This window comes from Oryza glaberrima, chromosome 11 (genome assembly GCF_000147395.1).
Source record: "Oryza glaberrima chromosome 11, OglaRS2, whole genome shotgun sequence".
Taxonomy (NCBI): Eukaryota; Viridiplantae; Streptophyta; class Magnoliopsida; order Poales; family Poaceae; genus Oryza; species Oryza glaberrima.
Window position 1 is genome coordinate 8,446,208 of NC_068336.1, and position 22,186 is coordinate 8,468,393.

The 22,186-nt window shown below is 36.6% G+C and overlaps 2 protein-coding genes across 3 annotated transcripts; both read right to left on the reverse strand.

Annotated features, from left to right (window-relative positions):
• Nucleotides 1-9,708: 9,708 nt before the first annotated feature.
• LOC127755904 (F-box protein SKIP16) lies at nucleotides 9,709-13,209 on the reverse strand. 2 transcript variants are annotated; one of them, XM_052281516.1, is made up of 6 exons: nucleotides 12,859-13,209; nucleotides 11,128-11,500; nucleotides 10,784-11,031; nucleotides 10,293-10,508; nucleotides 10,078-10,184; nucleotides 9,709-9,948 (listed from the first exon to the last, which is right to left on the reverse strand). In XM_052281516.1, exons 1-6 carry the CDS (start codon nucleotides 13,111-13,113, stop codon nucleotides 9,870-9,872), a joined length of 1,278 nt encoding a protein of 425 aa, XP_052137476.1. In that variant the 5' UTR covers nucleotides 13,114-13,209; the 3' UTR covers nucleotides 9,709-9,869. The 2 variants fall into 2 exon arrangements, with proteins under 2 accessions (XP_052137476.1, XP_052137475.1); XM_052281515.1 differs by having other exon boundaries at nucleotides 10,784-11,500; nucleotides 12,859-13,208.
• A 2,550-nt stretch (nucleotides 13,210-15,759) lies between these two features.
• LOC127755352 (uncharacterized) lies at nucleotides 15,760-20,020 on the reverse strand. Its single transcript, XM_052281007.1, has 4 exons — nucleotides 19,406-20,020; nucleotides 17,367-17,663; nucleotides 17,115-17,206; nucleotides 15,760-16,597 (listed from the first exon to the last, which is right to left on the reverse strand). The coding sequence occupies exons 1-4, from the start codon at nucleotides 19,916-19,918 to the stop codon at nucleotides 16,108-16,110; spliced, it is 1,392 nt and encodes a 463-aa protein (XP_052136967.1). The 5' UTR covers nucleotides 19,919-20,020; the 3' UTR covers nucleotides 15,760-16,107.
• Between the last annotated feature and the right edge of the window lie 2,166 nt (nucleotides 20,021-22,186).

The window sequence follows — 22,186 nt, forward strand, 5'->3', positions numbered from 1 at the left end:
TTTGTAGGATTGAGTGTATATGTCAATATTACATTCGACCAACATCATACAAGTCAAGCAATTCTCAACAATGCAGATTTGATAGAAAGTTCAACACAAGTGTCTTGCTATGTGAAGTTTGCTTAGTTGAAAGCTGAGAGTAAATTGTACAAAAATATAGAGTATTACATATTACTCAGAACAAAAACATCCAGAAATTTAGATTTTGTAATAAGTTTATCTACTTCTAGCACTATTTGTCAGACTTGTAGCACTGCCTCCATATTCTATCACTTTGTGGTGATGTCAGATTTTTTTCTTCTGTTTAGTTGGCTGCTGCTTACCTATTCCCTCATCTGATTGCTGTTGTTTACTTGCAGATTTCCTTTTTCTTGAAACTATATTCTCTTGATCACTGCTGCCCTGTTTCATTTTGTATTGTTACTATAGTGTCAAACATTTTTTAGGAAACAACAATTAATACAGTTACCTGTTTTTTGTTGCTGCTGACATTTATCTTCTTCTTTCTTGGCAAATCGAACTCAACATGCTTAAATTGACATTTTGGAAATGTATAATCAGTTCTTCCGCAATGGCTACAATGATATTATGCTTTGTCTTCTAATTCTTCTCTAATTGTTTTGTATCTTCTGCTTGGCCTACCTTTTGAATTTGCAATATCTGGATCTTGCAGTATCAATTTAGGCTGCTCAATGATTTGCTCTGAATGATTGTTTTCCTGTAATTCTGAAATCATGATGTTGCTCACCTCTGTATTCATCACTTCATTTTTTTTTGCACAGCTGAACTCATAGCATACAACTCTTTGTTTATGATATCCATCTATTCCATTACATACTGAAAAGATTATTTTGTTTCTGCACCTTTTGAAGCAATTTCAGCACTCTTTCTTGACAGAATATTGAATCTCAAAGTTGAGCTTTCTGATATAGGTATGGCCACATTGTCAACTCTCAATTGATTATTTTCTTCCTTTTTCCTCCACCTCTCAATGATATATTTTTCTGGAATCTTGCTGATATTGAGGTCAAGCATTACCTTCAAGATATGGGAGCAAAGTATACCATCTTTCTGGAATTTTGAACAGATACAGTTGAAATCTTCCTTCTCCAAATCTGTCAAAACCAGGTATTTCCTTTTTCTATATTCCTGTTTTCTTTGATTTAAAGCTACAAACACTTCATATGCTTCAAACTTGACTAGTTCACTCATCTGCAACCTTGTAGTTTTCTTAAGTTCAATCTGGAACTTCTTAAAAATTTTGTTATTGTACAGCTGTACTGCTTGATACTCAATGTAATACTCTGACCAAAGTGCAGTTGGTCTTTTTGTCCTTGAAATATGATCATCTAGCTGTTCCAAGTTAGTGATTGTATCCATAACTCTTACATATTCCACCAAAAAACTTGTAATGCTATATTGTGGTCCAACATTTTTCTTGAATCTTGAATTGGTTCCCTCACTCAAAGCTGTGCAGTGTATGAAAGGACATAAGTTTGTTTTGAAATAAACTGGTATAAACCTTTTTCTGATTGCCCACATATTTTTGAGAAATTTGATATGATGCAAATCAAAATAATCCATCATAGACTGCCATAAAAACTCAAATTCCTCTTCAGTCAATGAGTTGTTCATAATGTCGCTGTACTCATCATATAACCCTTCCTTCTTCTTAAACAATGTTCCAGATAAGTTTCTTGCTTTCCTCACAATATGAAAGAAACAATTTTTTGTGAGTAGTATTTGGAAAAATAGTTGCTATTGCAGATCTCATGGCTCCATTTTGATCTGTTATGATTGTTTTTGGATGTTTTCCTGACATTGCCCTCAAAAAGGTTTCAAACAACCACTTGAATGTTTCTGTTGTTTCATCATGTAAAAAACTACATCCAAACAAAATTGTGTTCCCATGGCCTGAAATGCCAACAAATGGTGCAAACGGCAAATTGTATCTATTCGTGAGAAATGTAGTATCAAAACTAACACAATCTCCATATTTGGCATACCATTCTCTTGATCTACCATTAGTCCAAAATAGATTCCTCACCTTTCCATTCTCATCTAAATCAAACTCAAAAAAGAATCCTGGATCTTTCTCTTTCAATTTTCTGAAAAAACTCAAAGTTTGCATCATATCATTTGAGCTTGTCTCTATGTTTATTGAACTTCTGACATTACTCACATCTTTTTTAGTATATGGCAATGATGTCAATCCTCCTCTTAGGACAGAAAGAATAACAATCATATTTCTGGTAGGTATATGACACTCCTTCAATGTTCTAATGAGTATCTTCTCTTCATTTGTCATATGTTTATGAGACTTGAGAAATCTGACTTCATCAGGGGGGCTTAATTCATGGTTGTGATCTAAATCCAATCTTGTGATGCACCAAATCATATTTCTTTCACTTATAACCAATGCACACTTGCATTCTGTGACTTTGTTCACATTTGTATTTCTCTCTTTCACCACAATCTCTTCTTTTGATTTAGAATTTGACTGAGATTTATCTTTTCCAAATTTGTTGCACTTGAAAGTAACTCTGATTACTTCTCCATTTCTCTTCTTACTAGTAGTGTGATAATTGTGAGCTCTGACTATTGAGAAACCAGCACAAAAAGCATGGAAGTTGAAGAAATCATGTGCTTCTGTAATTGATTTGAATTTCATATCTACTCGAGGTACATACTTGCTCCCTTCTGATGCATTATTTCCACTGGCTGTTTCCATTTGTTCATTACTCAAAAAATTATCAACATCTTCCACTGTTAATAATTCTCCATCTTGTTCACTGACTGCTTGTACATCTGAATTTTGTTCAACACCTGCTTCACCAATGTGTCCTTGATTATTTGCTGAACCTGTTTGAGCCTTTGAACAACATAAAACAACAATAGATGTAAAAATTATTCAAAAGTACTGTAAATGCAAAAATGTAATATCATGTTGGCTAGATTGGCCTTTTTGGTTGTCAATTTTTGTTAATATCATTTTTTTTGATCTAGTGCAAATAGTTTTCATATGTGGTGCAGTAATACATAATCAATAATCAATAGTTTTCATAATCAAAAAGACAGTGGTACAGTAATACATATTTCAAACTAAATTTGCATTTACAGTACTAACATATTGTACTTACAGTTTATATGTATTGTAATTTTATTAGAATTTCACTGTAATTTTTAAATTAGTTTAGCTAACTCAAGGAATTTTTTGCATTTCTATGTCACAATATTGTTAATTTGTCAAAACTTGTTTTAATCCAGCGATAGATCAATCAATAGCTAAATTTTAGATGTTTTCAAATTTGTTATTTTTCAAGTTAGAAATTTGTAAATTTAAATGCACGGTATTAAGATTTTATAAATGTAAAAATTATTCAAAAGTATTGTACATTGAAAAAAAAATTCATCATTTATTCATATATACAATAATATGAATAAATCAGTTATCTTTGATATATCTTACCATATGACCATCATCTAAATTGAAAATATCAAGCAACCAATTTGAATCATCTTCAATATCTATATCATTATCTTCTGAATGTTTAGAATATTCAACTTCTTCAATCTGCAATTTTAACACAAATTTCATATAACTTGCATTCTATAATATAAAACTAAAAAAAATTAGACATATAAATTACTCAGATTTTACTGTATAACTCACCATATGTCCATGTTCTAAATTGAAAATATCACCATTACAGTTTGAATTTGAATTTTCTTCTCTTTCTATTTCTGATTGTTTAGAACATTCACCCACTTCATGCTGCATATTTCAAATATGGACATAGCCATATTAATTACCAACTCATGCAGTTTTACAACATTTACCCAAATCATGCTGCATATTTTAAAAATTTAATCAAAAGAATAGTGAAAATAATTCAAACCTGTGTTTCAAAGTCTCTCGGTTGTGAACTTATAATATGTTCCATTAAACTTGTGTATGATGAGTAACCAATCTAGTTTAACAAAAACAAATCAGAGCATAGTACAATGCAAGCCTGATCATGAAATCAAATGACAAACCTAATCATACTTACAAAAGCATTGTTTTGCTCCAACATAGCTAAGTCATCAAAAATACCATATTGCTTAACTTCAGAAATACATGTTCACAAAAATAACAAGTATTATAAGTTACAGAAATTTTATATTGGAATTAGAGTATTACACATATGTAATTTTTGCAGAAATTGACTGTAACTTTTGACAAAAACTGTTTTCAATTAACGGATCAATATAACTATGCTCACATAAAACTGTTGTTTTTTTTTTTGCATGATTGTTGTGCTGAAATAAAATCTTTACCTGTGATTGATTAATCACCCTATGTGAAAAGAATGATTGAACTTCTTTTCTGGTTATATGCAGAGTTTTGAAATCTTTTTTTTATATCTGTTAGCATTTTATATTATTCAGTTATACTAATAAAATGTATTTTTGTATTTTGATCAAGTGCTAATAGTTTTCATATATGGTACACTATAATTGGAAGACAGAGGTACAGTAATTCATTCTTCATACACTAAAATTGGATTTATAGTACAAACTTGTACTTACAGATTATATGTACCGTAATTCTATTAGAAAGTCACTGTAATTTTTGAATTTGTTCAGTTAACTCAAGGAAATATGGATTTCTAGCAAATATTGTTAATTTCTCCAAATTTGATATATTCTAGCAACTTGCTTTACAGGCAACTTTCATTCATTATACAAATTATTTTCTAGGGTTGATTTTTACTATAGGCAAAGTCAGTGGTATAGTAGCTTTTGCATCTATCTCAATGTAAACACATCTTTGAATGACAAAAATTGAATTTACAGTACAAACTAATTGTAGTTCCAGTTTAATTATACTGTAATTCTATTAGAAATTTTGAATTTCCATCAATTTTGTTTCTATTTGATGCATCTGTTACCTGTGATTTGTTCATCCAAAGAAATGCTTCTTCCAACATCAATTCCTGTGATTCCTGTAATAAACCAAAATCAAATTGTTGATATAGATAAGCAATTAGTCAACCAGAATTTAGAATCAATATTAAATTGACATGTGTCAAATTGATCATATGTCAAATTAAATAACACTAAATTGAAATGCAGAGTATTTTGATGTACTGTGTTGTATTTGATTTTTGCTTGTTTGGTAATGTCTGAAGATCTTTGATAATTTTGTAATCTGATTCTGTATAACTATAATGACACAAAAATAAAAAAAAGTATTTTAACAGGAAACTTGCTTTCATTATACAAATTATTTTCTAGGGTTGATTTTTACTATAGGCAAAGTCAGTGGTATAGTAATCTATCTCAATGTAAACACATCTTTGTATGACAAAACTTGGATTTACAGTACAAACTAATTGTAGTTCCAGTTTAATTATATTGTAATTCTATTAGAAATTGACTGTAAGGGACTGCAAATTTTGATTTTCCATCGATTTTGTTTCTATTTGATGTGATCTGTTACCTGTGATTGGTTCATCCAGAGAAATGCTTCTTCCAACATCAATTCCTGTGATTCCTGCAATAGACCAAAATCAAATTGTTAATATAGATTAGAAATTAGTCAACCAGAATTTAGAATCAATACCAAATTGACATGTGTCAAATTGATCATATGTCAAATTAAATATTGTATGTGAGGCCTATAAGATTTAATATAATATATATATATATATGATGTTTTTGATATGAGCTGTTACCCGTGATTGGTTCATCCAAAGAATTGCTTCTTCTACCATCATTTCCTGTAAATCCTACAAGAGAACAAAATCTTATGTGAAAATTCAAATCAATTACTGAAGGTTATGAAACAGAATTTGATTCTGCTCTATTTTGACTTTTTGTGCTTGTGCTTATATGTTCAAAAGGATCATATATTTACTGCACACAGTATGGAACCAACATGTCCAAAGGATCATGTATTGTTTTTGTGAACTGTTTGTTTTTCTGAGGTTCACTTTTTATATGAATCTGATCAAAATGAAATTCACTTGTTTTTTTTTCAGGTTTTGAATACAAAACAAAGAAGCAAACTCATGTAGTTGATCTGGGAAAACAATTTCCTGTAGTCTCACAAGTGTTCCATTTGCAAATCAAAACTGGAAAAGAGTTGATCTGGAGAACAAAACAGCATAAATCACAAATCAAAGGTTAGATTCAATCTGGGCTGAATATTTACCTGTTTTTTTGAACAAATTGTTGCTCGTGTGTTTGTCTTTTCTGTTGAAATCCTCCTCTTCAAATTCTTCCACTTCATTCTCTCTTCTGAAGAAATCGTCCTCCTCAATTTCTTCCATAGCGTGTACGACTTTTTGTTCTCCTCTAATTTCTCTAGGTTTTTTGCCGATCTATGTTGATTCTGAAGAGGACATATCACGTGTTTCCTGTTACTTTTGTTCTAAGCTTTCTTGGCTCTCAAGAAGGTCTCTTTTTGCTTTAATATTTGTGCATCAATCTGGGCTTTTACATAGCTGTTTGTTCAATCTGGGCTTTTTTGTGGCTGCTGTATAAATTTGGACTTTTTGGAATGGGTCTTTGTTTGGACTTTTATTTGGGCTTTGGATTGGGTTTGGGCTTTGGATTTGGTTTGGACTTTGATACAGGCAAATCAGATTTGTTAATCTGATATTTGTTTTTTTTTCTATTTTTATTTTGTGCTAAAAATTACAGTGGTTGGATCCTTATCCTAAGGCTAAGAAAATCTGCATGATACGTGGGCCAAAAATCATTCACATTACATATAGGCAGTCCCATATGTGGAGCGGCTCAAACAACACTTTACTCTTTTGTTCATTGTTCATTTCTGACGCAGATGCTGGGGGAAAAATGCAATGAAGATGCATTGCTTTGGGCTGAAAGAGTGAAAGATTTGATTTGATCTGATTGATCGTGTGTGTGATTTGTATAGGCACCAGGAAACCTAGGAAATGTTTGGCTGGACTCTAACTGCAAAATCTAACCAACTCAAGTAACGGAGTTTGCAATGGATATGTGGAGTGACTCAAACAACACTTTACTCTTTTGTTCATTTTTCAAACCACTCCAGCCCATCCACTCTCTTTTTGAATGGAGCTGAAACCATTTGAGTGTGATTCGACTTCAGAAAATATGGAGCAGAAGCTAATAGGCACTCTACCACCAATGCTTCCTTGCTCTGTTGACAATTCTCTAAGCATCTACTAAATGATAATACTGCTGGCATACCCTGCTCTCCAAAGTCCTAAAATACTTCACCGAGCTCCGAGCAAATCTTTCTCTTGCTCAATCTAGATGTCATAGTCCCAAAAGTCTTCACGTCGAAGGCTCCTGCGAAAGGCGAGCGGAAAAAAGTCTTTGTCTCCCGGTCCCTTCCCTTTTGTCTCCGGCGGCCTCTTGGTCGTCGGCATGGAGGGGAGGGGTCCTCCACTAGTAGAGATAAGTTTAGTTCTAGTCGTGTATTTCCCGTTTCTTCCTGTGCTTCCTCTTTTTTTAGCTCAATTGGGTCGTCGGTGTTCAGCTCTGCTTGTCTCAGTTTGATGGCTATGGCGGACTTTGTCGATGTTCTTGTTAGCATTGTCTTCCTGGCCGGTGCATGATGGGTTTAAGTTCAACACCTTCAATTGGGAGTTTTGCTGTTTTACTTCGAGCTGAAGGCTTGTTGTCTAGCCCATCGAATAGAAGGTTGTATCGGCTCTTTCCTCCATCTCCGACAAGTCTTCTACACCTACAGTGGTTGTCTACTTCGTTTCTAATAACAGCTATATAAAAGGTGGCTAATAATTTCTCCTATAGATCAAGATGGCTTCAACCTTCGTCGAGAGGCCCCGTTTGGGTATGCTCCTTGGCTCTCCCTATTGCAGCTAGCCATGGTTCTTTTGCTGCTTCTGTCGCCGTGCACAAGGCTCTGGCCATCGCCGATGTGATCGTTTTAAGGACCCGATTGCTTTTCATGTATCTTTTTAGGTCCTTATTTCCGTATGTTATGCTTGAAATGTAATTTACCCATTAGTCAGGGGCTTTTCTGCAAAACTTTGGGGGGAATGTAACTCATGTACTTTGTCCTTAATAAATTAAACACATGGGTTTAAAAAAAATAAAAACAGAGAGAGAGAGAGAGAGGGGGGGGGGGGGCTCGGAGCATATGAGAATAACTCGGTTCTCGTACTTTGCATGCAAAACGTTAAACATCTGAATTGGAAGGTATCTTCAGCCCTTCATCTGTTAACCAAAAAATTCTCATTTATAAGGTAGAACAACACTTCGGTGCTAGACAAAGACTATGGCATAGCAAGGGTTTCGCCACGCCACTCACGGTAGCATAGCAAAACACTATCACCACCTTTGTTCGGCCACTATTCATGGGTTTTTTTATTAAAAATTTTTTAATAAATTGCATATAAATTTGAATTAAAGGTGGTTTAAAATTTAATAAAAAATCCTACTCCCTCTTTATTTTAGAGATTTTGATTGGATGTGATATATTCTAATACTACGAATCTAGATACATGTTTCATCGAACCAAAATCATTTATATTTTAGGACGGAAGGAGTAGGTGCGACCTTGTTGGTCCCACACTTCAGTCATCGCGATAGAATATGTTCAACGCACTGAGCAAGCTTAATATATTTGTGCCAAAAATTTGAACTAAAATCGTTACCCACCAAAACAAGGCTGGTAAGCCTTAACCAAACCCAAGAGCTGTTTGAAAATGCTAGTAAATAATTAACATAAATAGATTTATGATAATTATTCGACGACAAAGAAAATAGATTAAATATTAGAAGAGTATTTTTTCTTTTTAAAAAACTCATATGTTCGGTTTTTTTAAAAAAGTACAAAACTCATGCGCTAACAATGTGACAAAATCAGACGCCTCGTTGTGGATAGGTATGTGAGTATGTCATCTACTACTGAAATAATAATTAACTGTAAGTACAAACATCCATATCAATATTAGGAATTAAACATGTCTGAAACTATTTCTCAAAATAGCACAAAGTTAAAACCAACACCCTTAATCAAGAAATCGAAAGTTAAAAAAAATTATATACATTATATTTTAGAGAAATTTATTGTCCTTGGGAAAGTACGAAGAGTTACCAAATTTTACACTAAAACTTTCCAAGGAACCTCCCAAGAAACATGGTATCTTTGATAAGGATAGTAAAATTACACTATATTTTTAAATATCAACGTGTATAGGGTTAAAATTTACTCCCTCCGTCCCAAAATATAACAACTTTTAGTCCTCAAGATTTGTCCCAAAATATAAAACTTCTCCACCAACATTCTCTTCCCAACCAATCACAACCCTCCACCATTCACTTTTCCTACCTACCACTACTACTTAACCAATCACAACCTTCCACCATTCACTTCTATCTACTTTCTTACTAACCGTGTTCAACTCTAAAAATGTTTATATTCTAGGACGGAGGGAGTAATAAAATTTTAGAATCATTACATATCATTCATTATAATACGTAAGGTTTTATGCAACATTGACCAAGGTTTTCACAAATTTACTCGTATTAGAGTGTTGTTGAGTTGATTTTGTAAGGTTCTCTAAGAAATTATGACAACTTTTTTTTGGCAAAAACTGCACTATTTAGAACTTGAGAAACGTGTCCGCGGTAATGTGTAACTTTTATGGATAGAGGAAGTAACAAATAAAAGGACTTCGGAGCTTCCGACAAATCAAACACGCATTTAACGCGCCAAAAAAAAGGGCTTACTTCCAGGTGCCACAATTTATGCCGCATTCACAAGATCATTACAAGCAAATCCCATTCTTGTTGCTACATGAAACAAGTACTACTAAATCTATGCAGGTGCATTATTGCATCATACTATGTACAATCCTCAGAAATCAGAAGATGTACTCTGGTATTTCCAGAGGGAACGGAGCCACCGTGACCTCAAATGGCTTTCCTTCAGGCCGGCTCAACCTAAATGAACAAATACAATATAAATATCTCCAACAGTTCAAAAATATATATATTTGCCACCCCTACATTTCTGAAAAGGTTCATTCATCAAGTGAAACTGAAATATTATCAAGCTAAGTTGAAACATACTTCCCCGGAACAAACGTGAAAGAGCCCTCCACAGATCCGGGACTGTCAGGCAGAGGCGTGCAACTCTCATACACAAACTCTTCCTGGCCTGGAGTTAGTAGAGGGTACTGCACAGAACATGCCAAGCAGAATATGAACTATACTTTGCGTTTGAAATGTATATGTGCATGCAAAAACACATAGTTTATGGAGTGCTCTTCTTGCTTCCCGCATACCTTCCCAATAACACCTTCCCCGTTCACATCAGAAACAACCCGGTCTCTCCATCGGATGATCCAGTGGCGCGAGTAAAGCTGGCACGAGGAATAGTACACACCACCTAGCATGCATGCCTCTGGAACTGACAGGCGAATGGAGTATGCATATAAACATTTAGCCCCAGGCCGCCTACTTTCAGGGTGCTCTGGTGCAAAGACAGCAGATGCACGTACCTGAAAAAATATCACATGTTAGCGCAAAGCTCCAATGAAATCAATCACATGAATCATTTATGTTTATATGCTGCTGTCATGAGAAAAACAGCATGTTGAAAGCAGTAGAGTAGGGAATGCAATGCCGCATTGCTGCATTTGAAATTACAACAGATAAATATGTAAACTATTACAGATGCCTTTCTTGTACAGAGAATATCAAAGAGGAAGTTATCCCATGTAACTCATCATGCTCAATTAAATTAAATGATGAGGAAATCTTTGGACAATCTCACCTTCACACCATTTGTCATTGCGGACGTACATGATGGGGATGCTTCTGGAAATAAGCTGATATACCTTGACGTCTTAAGCATACGGATCTTGATCATGCCATTCTGTAAACGCCTAAGATGCTCTTCTAACCACAGAAGCAATCCATCTTGGGGCATATCAGTATTAGTTGGCCTTATCAGTGATTTCGGTACACATGGCAACATTTCTCCATCTTGTAAATTGATGGTGCCAACATAGAGTTGGTCATCTGAACAATTAAGGAAAAATGTTTTTGGACGATACCATGAAGTTGCCACTATAATGAGATTTGTCATATTAAAAACACCTTGGTCATAGAACTCACGATAAAATTCTTTCGTCTCTTCAACAATTTGCTCAAGTGGTGACAGGTGAACATTGATCAAGTGGTCATAAAACACATAGCCTCCTATAATACCAAGATGAGCCATTCGCATATTCTCGCGATGATGTTCACTAAGGGGCAGCTGACCATTGCAAAAACGATAGAGCAGCTTTGTTGGCAAAGGGAGCTTGAATCCAAGATCATCCTCTGCTGATTGTATCTGAGCTTCAGAAACACCTTTATTCAATGTCTTGAGTGCTTCAGGGAAGTTTTCAGACAGCCAGCTCTTCAGCGAACTCCAGAAAATTTTCACTCTCCTTACCAGAGGTAAAGGATACATGCCAAAAGACTCCAACCAAACTTTATAGGCATCCTGTAAGATCAACTGAAGTTTGTTATACAGAACTCAACCAAGTAAATGTAAATTAACATATATAGTCGTTTGTAAAAATAATTTGAAATACATCATGAATAACCAGTCAATGAAAAAAGGAACATTATTGCACAAATTTTGAGGTTAACAACTGGACATTAACAAACAGAGAAACAAGTCTTGCACAAATGCAACCTATATTTCTCCATAATTATCTACTTATCTTTTTTTTTTGGCAATCAATAGGATGTAGAATGCAACCAAATCATAAGCACAAGAGAATAACAGGTATAGTGCAGTTCAAGCAATTTCTTCATCCCTCTTACCCTTCTGACCACACTACCACATGAAAAAAAATTCCCAGAGGAATTTATGCTCTTAAAAAATGAGAAAAATCATTATAAACAACCTAACAAGTGGACCAAACCTTGTACCATTTTCAAATAAACCTGTTTCATCGCTCCCTTCCAGTCCACGCATCGTGTTGTCAATCATAACCGTGCCACACCCCCTAACTTGGCTAAACCACCATCAACCCGCCGACCCTACTTTTTACCGCCTTGTGCCTCCAACCTTGTCCTCCCACTCTATTCTTATCTGCCTGATGACTGTTGACTCTGGAGGCCAAAATGGGGGCAAAAGAAGCCAAGCCACATCAGTGTCTAGAGATGCGTGATGAAATGGGGAACTGTCACCACAGCCTGGCTCACAAAGGGAAATGCCATCACATTGTTCAAAAATTGAATTCTTGGATTTGGAAAGACAAAAGGACTACGAACAATAAAATTCTTGAATGCACACAAAGGGTTTAGGTGATTAGGACAAGGGACCAGATGTTTAAAGTATCTAAATATTCATTGCATAATCGTTTACTACTCTCTTCTGTAAGATTGTACAAGTATTCACTCTTGAGTTCTTTTTTATCTAGACAATAAAATAAATAAACTAGTTCCACAAGCCCACCCTTCGATCCTCTACACAACTCTTCCAATACTTCTCCATAATTCTCATAAACTTGTAATTCATTGCTGTGTGTTCTTGAATCTTGATCCAACATCTATTTGTTGGCCATACGTATGATGAAGCAGGCTCTAAATTTCTAAAATGAAGGATCAAAGTTTCTTCTCGTAATAAATCCCAAATGGACAATCATAAAGTGCTTTCCATGGTAACACTAAAAGTAAAAAAACAAAGCAAATAAACATATAAATGATCAAAGCGCCGTCTCTTCCCACAAGCTAGGTTGCAAACGAACTCATCCGAATCCCGACCACATCACGAATCAAACCGAACGAGGCCAGCCCAACCCAACCCAACCCAACGGGGGGCGACGGGGGGTTTCCGCGGATTCCGCCTACCTTGAAGGAAGGGAGCGCGCGGCCGTCGGGGGCGAGCGGCGCGTGGAGGGCGAGGTCGTCGGCGCAGAAGTGGCGCCACAGCGCGTCGTCGCCCGCGGCGTCGCGGAGGCGCGTGCTGGCGCAGGCCAGCGCCGCGGCCTGGCGCGCCCCGGCCTTGGCGATGACGGTGTCCAGCGCGAGCCCCTCCAGCGCCTCCAGCCCCGCGCCGCCCGCGGCGGGCTCCGGCTCCGGCTGCGGCTGCGGCGGCGCCGCCATCGAGATGGGGGAGATGGCCGCGGCGGTGTCAGAGATCAGAATGGGGAGAAGAGGAGGAGGAGAGAGAAGCTAGAGAGAGAGAGAGAGAGAGAGGGGGGGGGGATTTTCCCAATTCCCAGCATATCTGCCATATATTCGGAGGAGCCGCGCGTGGACCCCACATTTAATAAAAGGATAAAATAATGAAAGATGTACGGAGTCTCTCCGTTGAATAAACGGGGTATATACGGCTCAGAATGTGTACAACTCTCTGTTTTTGCCTTTTTACCACTCATCGTCTTATTTCAAAATTCAATGTAAATAAAAAATACTACTTTCTCTGTTTTATTTTGTAGGTCGTTTTGAATTTTTTTTAAGTCAAACTTTGTTAAATTTGATCAAATTTATAAAAAAATAGCAATATCTAAATTAGTTTCATTAAACATAGCATTGAATATATTTTGATAATATGTTTGTTTTGTATGGAAAAAGCTATCATATTTTTTATAAACTTAGTTAGTTTAAAAAAGTTTAACTAGAAAAATCAAAACGACTTATAATATGAAACGTAAAAGGGAAGGAGTATAAATAATATAAAAAAATAAAGTATTTAAAGTACCTATAATAATAAAAAACAACAAAACAAATGATACATATAAGTATGTATTTGTTGAAAAATAGTAATGACGCTATTGACTTCTACGTATACATTTATTTGTCTTCTTTGAAAATTTTGTACAAACATGTAAAAACATAAGTTATTAGTTATATTTAAAGTATCTTTAATTTCAATAAATAAAATAAGTCACCACAAAAGAAATGCTCCTTCTGTCTTAAAATAAAATTAGTTATGCATTTTGGCGAGACTTTCATCCAAAGTTTAGTGAGTTATTTGGACTTTTTCCCATTTAAGAAAATGATTAATGGTGGTGAAACTTTATACTATCTAAAATTAACAATGTCCTCCACTTAGAAATAAAGGTAATATTTGCAGTACAAACCACAAATACTAGTAATATGTCCATGCTAACGCTACGATGATATTTGATGATGCAAATTTATTCTCAACTATTATAAAAATTGAAGATGTTTGCGCCAGAATTTTGGTACGTCATTCGTATTGGAATTGGTTTTAATTTTATGTATCTATCAAGTCCATTCATTTTTTCTTACGTCAGAGTGTCCCTCTTATCTGAGACGCGTATGAATTAATTAGGCTAGCACCTTTTCACGCGCCCCTTGCCGCTTGCAGCGATCAGGTCCACATGCGCCTTTGTGCGCCGCTGTGATTGGACCCGCAACGCCCTCACACATGATTTTTTTGCATGCCTGATTGGGTCCGCGACGTCCTCATAAATCTACCTTATTAGCATATAAGCACTTTAAGGGAAAAAAACGAGATTCCCACTTGATTTAATCTTTGGTAAAAAAAAATACAGATTCCTACATAATTTGATCTTATCATGCCTCTATTTACCGGGGCTTTTAACTATTTGCCACTTTTAGATTTGATAAATAATTATTTGCCACCCCTATCTCAATGACATGTGGGTCCACATGTGTCTATGACATGTGGGTCCAGTAGCAAAAAGTTAATTGCCACATCTAAATGTGGCAAATGGTTAAATATCTCTTTATTTACCTGCATGATATCATCAGGCTTTCATTTACCTATATCTTCTTTAAGTTTATTGGACAACCTGATTGCAAATAAATGACATATATTTTAGTTGTGATAATTAAGAATTAACATTTAGTTACCAGACGTCCATCATTGATATTATTTGGATGCGAATCGACGCCCATACCTCATGAGCACATGGGATTATGGGAACGAGGATATGAAGAGGAACACTGCTACAGACCTACTCCCTCCGTCCAAAAAAAAAAAGACAAACCTTGGTTTCCGTGCCCAATGTTCGACCGTTCGTCTTATTTGAAAAAATTATGAAAAAAATTAAAAAGACAAGTCACGCATAAAATATTAATCATGTTTTATCATCTAACAATAATGAAAATACGAATTATAAAAAAATTTCATATAAGACGGACAGTCAAAGATGGACACAGAAACCCAGGGTTTGCCTTTTTTTTGGGACGGAAGGAGTAGGGATGAAATGCTCCAACAACAAATGGCATAAGTACAGCAGAGCCATAATATATATAAGTGGCCATCGTTCCATTTTACTGCCTACCGATAGGTGGAAGGCTAGCAAGCCAAGGAAGGCCTATATACCTCTCAGTTCTCACAACTACCTTTTCATGAACCCGTGGGTTTTTTTAAGCTAAACCTTAGAAGACAATAGGGAAAGCCTGTTTTTTATTTAAGAATAAAAGACTTGGTCTATTATTTTAGGAAAAATTGGACCAAAAAACTCACAAACATTTGCCAATGAACCTGTGGACTAAATATTGTAGTGTAAACTTATTTGTTGCAAGCAGCATCGGAGTAAATCCACCCTATCTTAAACCTATCTTAAACCTTTCTTACATGCATATTGTTAGTTTGTACCAAACACAAGAAAATAAATTACTCACTTTAAAACCAACTAAAAAGTACATATATGCCCACTTTCATCCATTAAAGCCATAGCTGCAACTTATAAATCTGAACTGTACATGTATGTGTCAACCATGAGTGTACAATCGAAGGGAAATAATGGAAAAACAGTTAGAAGAAATTATGCCATGGCCTTGCCTCCATTTTCTCTGCACTGTGGGTTATGCATTTTGGCGAGACTTTCATCCAAAGTTTAGTGGGTTATTTATACTTTTTCCCATTTAAGAAAATGATTAATGGAGAAACTTTATACTATCTAAAATTAACAGTGTCCTACACTTAGAAATAAAGATAATATTTTCAGTACAAACCACAAATATAAAATGGATAACGCCATTCTTCTTCCATCGATAATAGTAGTAACAAACTTCTCGGAATTATAGTACTGATGATCCGGCTATTACCGGCGGCGACACTAACTCCGGCGACCACCGCCGACTCGACGCCGCTGAGCCCTATTTTCTCCGGCCATGAGCGCCGGCGGCGGCGCCGCCGTTGAGCGCGAGCACCGCCGACTCGACGTGGTCCAGCAGGTACCCGAAGATCTTCTTCCTCAGCCGCTCCGCCGCCTCCGACGGCGGCGCCGGCGCCCCGTCCAGCCAGTCGTTCACCCGCTTCAGCTGCCCCAGCGTCCCGGCGGCGTCGCCGTCGATCAGCCGCTCCACGTGCCCGACGAACCACCCGCGCGTCTCCTCCCCGACCTCCCTCGCCGCCGCCCCCAGCCACGTCGTCCTCCTCCTCCCCGCCTCCTCCTCCGGCTGCGACGTCGGGGAGACTGCGGAGAGGGAGAAGCGGCCGAGGTCGGAGCTGACCGCCGCGCGGAGCCAGTCCTCGGCGTGGCCGGCGGCGGCGGAGCGGGCCAGCGTGGCTTCCAGGGCGAGGAACTCGTCGACGGTCTGCTGCGGCGACATCTCCGCCGCGACGGCGGCGAGGTCGGCGAATGCACTGCGTCGATCAAACAGAGAGCCTCATCAGAATGCCATCCGAGTGACAAATGCAGCTTAGGTCTGCTTGGACGAAGGGTTTAATTTTACAAACTTGGAATGCAAAAAGTTTTCGAGGAACGAAATTTCGAAAATTGTAAAGAAGTGTTAGAAATTTTGGAAGAAGTTCAGAAGTTTGAACGAAAAGTTTAAATTTGAACAGATTTTTCGCTGATTTCAAAATCTTTTCTCAATTCAATCAAATTCCAAAATTTTGGCTAGAGCCTAGAGCTACACGCCTACACCCAACCTTTCTAGCACCCACTGGTAGACACAAAATTTCAGAAATTTCGAACCAAAGTTGTGAACCCTGCTTGGACTCACATTGTCTTCAAATCAAGCAATGCATTGTGTGCAAAATAATGTTTTAGGATCCAACCAATGTTTCAATTGTTTTCAGTGGTAAGTAAGATTCAAATTAGTAGCATACAATTTGATGAGAATTCAGATGTTGTGATCATGAAGGAAGGGCACTAAACCTCAAACACCGGAGCAAAATCTCAGCAGAAGAAGCTTCTTGCAAGGCCTCAACGGCAGCAACCTCTGCAGCATCCCGGTAACTCATGACTTCCTGCACAACATCCACCATATCAAATTCCAACAATGTTACACAAAACACGACGTTCCCGAATTCACATTCGCACAATTTATTGCAAAACTATATGTATCGATCGACAATCGCATCGCGCAAAAGTCAAAAGCCAATTCGGTTTCAGAATGAACAATGTTACCAGCCCGATGCTCTGGAGATCTGATGGAAGCGACTCCCAGGAGGCGCCGATCGTCGCCGGCGTCGTCTTCCTCGGAGGAGATTGTCTGACCATGTTGTTCAGTGATACATTTCTGGGAGCCTTTTCAGTGGTCTTGCTTGCAGCAGTGTTGGGGATTCTTCTGTCCATGGAAACATCTTCTCCTGCTTTTGGAGGTGAACCTGAGACTGCCTTTGTCTTGGAATTGGATGTGATCTTGGTTTTGGTCTCCCTCTTTGGATGCTGTTTATCCTGATCTGCTGGGATTCTTCTTGGAACCTGAATATGTTGTTATTTAGAGCTGTCATTTCAGTTGCTATTGCAATCTTTGTTCAGAAATATAGTGACCAATCACAATTCTGTCAATGTGTGACTTTACTGGTAAGATATTTTTCAGCATGAATGAATTCTGAACTTCGGCATCTGGAGAAGAAGGGCACAAAGCATATGGCATTATTTGGAGAAGATCATATTGCGTCGCATCATTTTATTGTAAGAGTGAATGTTAATTATGTTATTTGTTTCAGTGCAACTTTATCATAGACGAAAAAAATACTGCTTCACCGACAGGTGAAACCAAGGAGAGACAAACTTGCTGTTGTGACCTAATGACAGTAGAAAAGGCAGAGATCTGGCACAGAGCCATGAAATCTTGTTAGGTACAACTAATTCCTTTTATGTTTCACTCAAAGGGAATCACTCAAATCAGCAAAGCCAAATCATTCCATTATAATAAATCGTAAAAAATTGCTGCTGAAAACTTTCTGACTTCATGCTCTGGTTGGAGAAATGATCAGGTGTGATGTCCATGTCAGCCCAAAGTTACATGAATGCGTCACCAGTCACCACTAGCCAATATATATCAGTGATGACTGATGAATCAGAACACAGTAATTAACTAATTAAGTATGCATTTTCAGAACAATCAGATAGATGACTTGTTACCGGACATTTGTCATGGGAACCGAGATGACTGACAAGAAAGATGGGTTCTAATTCCAGGTTGTCCCTTATGTACATTTTTTAAATGCAATGCAAATGGTTATAAATTTTTTTTAACGATATACAGTACTGTGACATCTATCACTCACCAACAGAACTGAAGATATACTTTATATGTTTTGTTTCTATATGTGTGAGTTGCTTTTAAAATTGAAATACTATGGAGTGGCATATTTATATATTGTATAAATGCTGTCAAATATTTTGAGAATTTTTCATAACCATTTTTATGGTATTTGGAGAAGTGGGGAGACATCGTCTCGAGGTATCAAAAGAGGAAAGAAGTTTCCTGAATGATAATATTGGTAAGAGCTAAAATTCATAAAAAGCAGTTTTTTTTTTCAAAAAAATGCTCGCCGTAATGTTTCAATTGAACCACGTACAAGTAATGAATCAAAATGTGTGCACTGAGTCTCACATGGATTGCGCTTAATGAAATGACAAGAAAAAAAAAATATACATGCAACAAAAAAATCTTAATGTTCTCATCATATTCAGCTATTTACAGCAAAAATCATATATAAAACCACCTTTCATCCTAGGAAAAAAATTTCAGTGAACCAGTCTTAACATAGTTGCATATCACATATAAATTTAAATGTTTTTCCATCCTTAAAAAAAATTGCATCTTATTTAGCACTGCAAATTTCGAGCCTAGTACAATTGCACAATGCTAGAATATAAAGTGAACTACTATTTTCTCATCAGCTTGAGAATTTGGATTGAACCGTATATATGCAACTCAATACGATTTTATAGTAAGAGGTCTCGATTTTGAATCGATGTACAAATTCTTCATCAACTTAAGTTTTTGGTTGAACTGGTCAAAAAAACACAACTTCAATCAAAGACAAAAAAAAAATTTATTCCCTCTATTTTATATTATAATACTTTATAGCCTTGTTTATATTCATATAGATGTTAATAAATCTATATACATATAACATTTATATGAATGTGGACAATGATAGAAAGTCTTATAACTGAAACGGAGGTAGTAGTGCAAAACTAAAACTCACCGAGCTACTCCGAACTGGAGCCTTCACCTCGCCGGCCACGGCGACGGCATCACCCCGCCGGCGATGATCACCGCCCTCCTTCTCCTCCCCATCGCCGCCTCCGCCGCCGCTGCCACCTGTTCCCCAACCCCAGCTCCGCCTCAGCCCCTTCGGCCCCAACGTCGCCGGCGATCCTCCATGCAGGCTCCTCATCCCCCTCGTCCCAGCAACGGAGGCCGGCCGTGCGGTCGCCGGCCTCGCCTGCTGCGACGACGACGACGACGACACCGCACGCGAAGAACCAGCTCTCCTCGTCGCCGACGAGGAGGAGGAGGAGGAGGACAGCGTGGTGGGAGTCGGAGCGAACCTCACCGTGGCCGTCGTCGTCCTCCGGTCGACGTCGGCGCCGCCGCTGCTCCGGAGAGAAGACGATGACATGTTGAGCGAGGACGACATCCTCCTGACGTCCATCGCCGCCACCGTCGTCGTCTTCGTCTCCGGCCGCCTCAGCGCCGGCTTCTTGGGTCTCTCCATGGATGTGGAATATGGATCGATCGATGCCGACCGAATTGTGACAGGTTAATTTCTCGAGATTTTTGGCGGCAGATTAGCTACCTGCCTATGCTAGATGTGCTAGCTACCTCACTATGAGTGTGTGTGAGTGTGTCTTGGCATCTTGCTCATATATAGAAGCTAAAAGACTTGAGATAGATGGCTTAATTGGTCAGTGGTTAAGCACTAGTGCTTGTAAACAAGTTGGTATGTGTATATAACCATTGTTAGCAACTAGCTAGGCAGTGGAAGGTGTGGTGATTATTAACCAAACCAGGAAGATAATGCGCATGTATTTTAGGGTTGTTTTTTTATACACGTTTGATTATTCATCTTATTTAATATTTTTATATAAGTCTAAAAATATAAGATATGTTTAACTTACCTTTAATGATAAACCAAGTCACAACAAAATAAATGATTATTATTACCTTTTTAATAGAACTAAATGGTCGAATGTGCGTAAAAAATTGAACGGCGTCGTCTATTAAGAATTGAATATTACAATTTCTTCAAAATTATTCTTTAGCGTGATTGCTTATTTTTAAATCTATTTGTTAGATATACATGTTTATAGATCAATCCTCACTCTGTCCCAAAACATACGTATCTTTAGATTTTGGGATGGTCTTTAGGATGCTATTTTGACTAGTAATATGTATATTTATAAAAATAAATTATTCTATAAAAGAGTTACATTGTATTTAATATCAATTTTACGTGATTGATCTTTTATTTATTTTCCTATAAATAGTAAAAGTTAAAATGCTTGACTTAGCACTATTCTGAATATGCTTGGAGTAAATGTATGGTAGCTTAATCAACATATTAAATTGTTCTATAATATTTCACGATTGTTTGTAGCATGCAAAGGTAAAGAAATACATGTGCCATATATTTCCTACAATATAACTCTTAAAATTAGGCTTAATTAATAATAATAATAATAATAATAATAAATATTTTTTTATATATTTAGTTGATAGCTAGAAAATAGGAGATGAGATGGGAGGGGAGAGTCAGAGAGGGCGGGAGTATACATACGTGCGCTAATTAGGGGGAAAGGCAGTATGTAACTTTTTTTTTTTTTAAGAAACAGTACGCTACTTTTTTTCCCCACAGCCGGTTTATACCATATAAAACATAATAGATCTAATAACTAATTTAATTAGTGGGTCCATCTTTAAGTGCCACATGGCATCTTAAGAACGTTTATAGGAGTCCTATGTGACGGTTTGAGAGTGTTTATAGGATGTTTAATGGACTTTTAGTATATAATAGATAGATAGATAGATGAGGGATGGCGATTAGTAAAGCTTTCAATACAAGTAAGGGCCATGCACGAATGTATTTGTCATGTAGTAGTAACAAACTAAACTACTCATAAGTATAAATCAATTTTGCTATATATTTATCGGCAAATTTTCTTCTAAAAATTTAACAGATATACTGATAGTATAATTGTAGTGTAATTGCATTGTAACTTACATATATAATTATGGTTGCGTTCGAATCTCCAAGAATTGTTGGATGAAATTTTAGATTCTCCTAGCACGCTTTTCAACTTGCTAAACGGTGTGTTTCGTGCGAAAATTTTGTATATAAAAGTTGCTCTAAAATATCATATTAATCTATTTTTCAAATTGGTAATAATTAAAACTCAATTAATCATACGTTACTACCATCTTGTTTTATGTGAAACACTTAATCTTCATCTTTATCTTCAAGAGATTCAAAAACCACATATAATGTAACTTGTATGTAACTTTTACCTAATTTTAAACGGTTAGATTTGTTTTAAGATTCGTACAAGTGAGTAAGAAAAAAAATCCCAGTGTGAGCACATGTGAAGGATTTTGTCCCGCAACTTCTGTTTTATGAAAATAGTTATATATGAGTTACAATACAATATAATTACACCACGATCGAATTATAATTACATATGTCAAAAAATGTATAGATTGTCTCTATGTAAATGAAGCAAAAAAAGAGCCAAATTTTTTTTCGGGGGGAGATCCAAACAAATTGGGGTAGAACTTTTTGTAAATGGAGGTATGAAAACTAATCTCCTAAGTAGGAGTAGGATTGTAATTTCAAATTTTATTCTGTTCTTGAGTATTTCTTCCATAGTTAGTGTTATTAAAGAGGTAGAAATATAGAGGGCATATCCGGTAAAAACGAGCTAAGTATTGGAACTCGTGAAAACTATACCTAAAAGTTTTGTAAATTCATGAAAAAAAATTGCTAGAG

What these genes read in the sequence shown, in the direction of transcription:
- LOC127755352 (XM_052281007.1), bottom strand. Translation starts at nt 19,918, where the DNA reads ATGGAGAGACCCAAGAAGCCGGCGCTGAGGCGGCCGGAGACGAAGACG. An exon ending in ATCTCCAGAGCATCGGGCTG is followed by an intron (nt 17,207 to 17,366) that starts GTAACATTGTTC and finishes GATGTTGTGCAG; the next exon opens with GAAGTCATGAGTTACCGGGA. An exon ending in ATTTTGCTCCGGTGTTTGAG is followed by an intron (nt 16,598 to 17,114) that starts GTTTAGTGCCCT and finishes TGATCGACGCAG; the next exon opens with TGCATTCGCCGACCTCGCCG.
- LOC127755904 (XM_052281515.1), bottom strand. Translation starts at nt 13,113, where the DNA reads ATGGCGGCGCCGCCGCAGCCGCAGCCGGAGCCGGAGCCCGCCGCGGGC. An exon ending in GCGCGCTCCCTTCCTTCAAG is followed by an intron (nt 11,501 to 12,858) that starts GTAGGCGGAATC and finishes TTGATCTTACAG; the next exon opens with GATGCCTATAAAGTTTGGTT. An exon ending in TTCACGTTTGTTCCGGGGAA is followed by an intron (nt 9,949 to 10,077) that starts GTATGTTTCAAC and finishes TTGTTCATTTAG; the next exon opens with GTTGAGCCGGCCTGAAGGAA.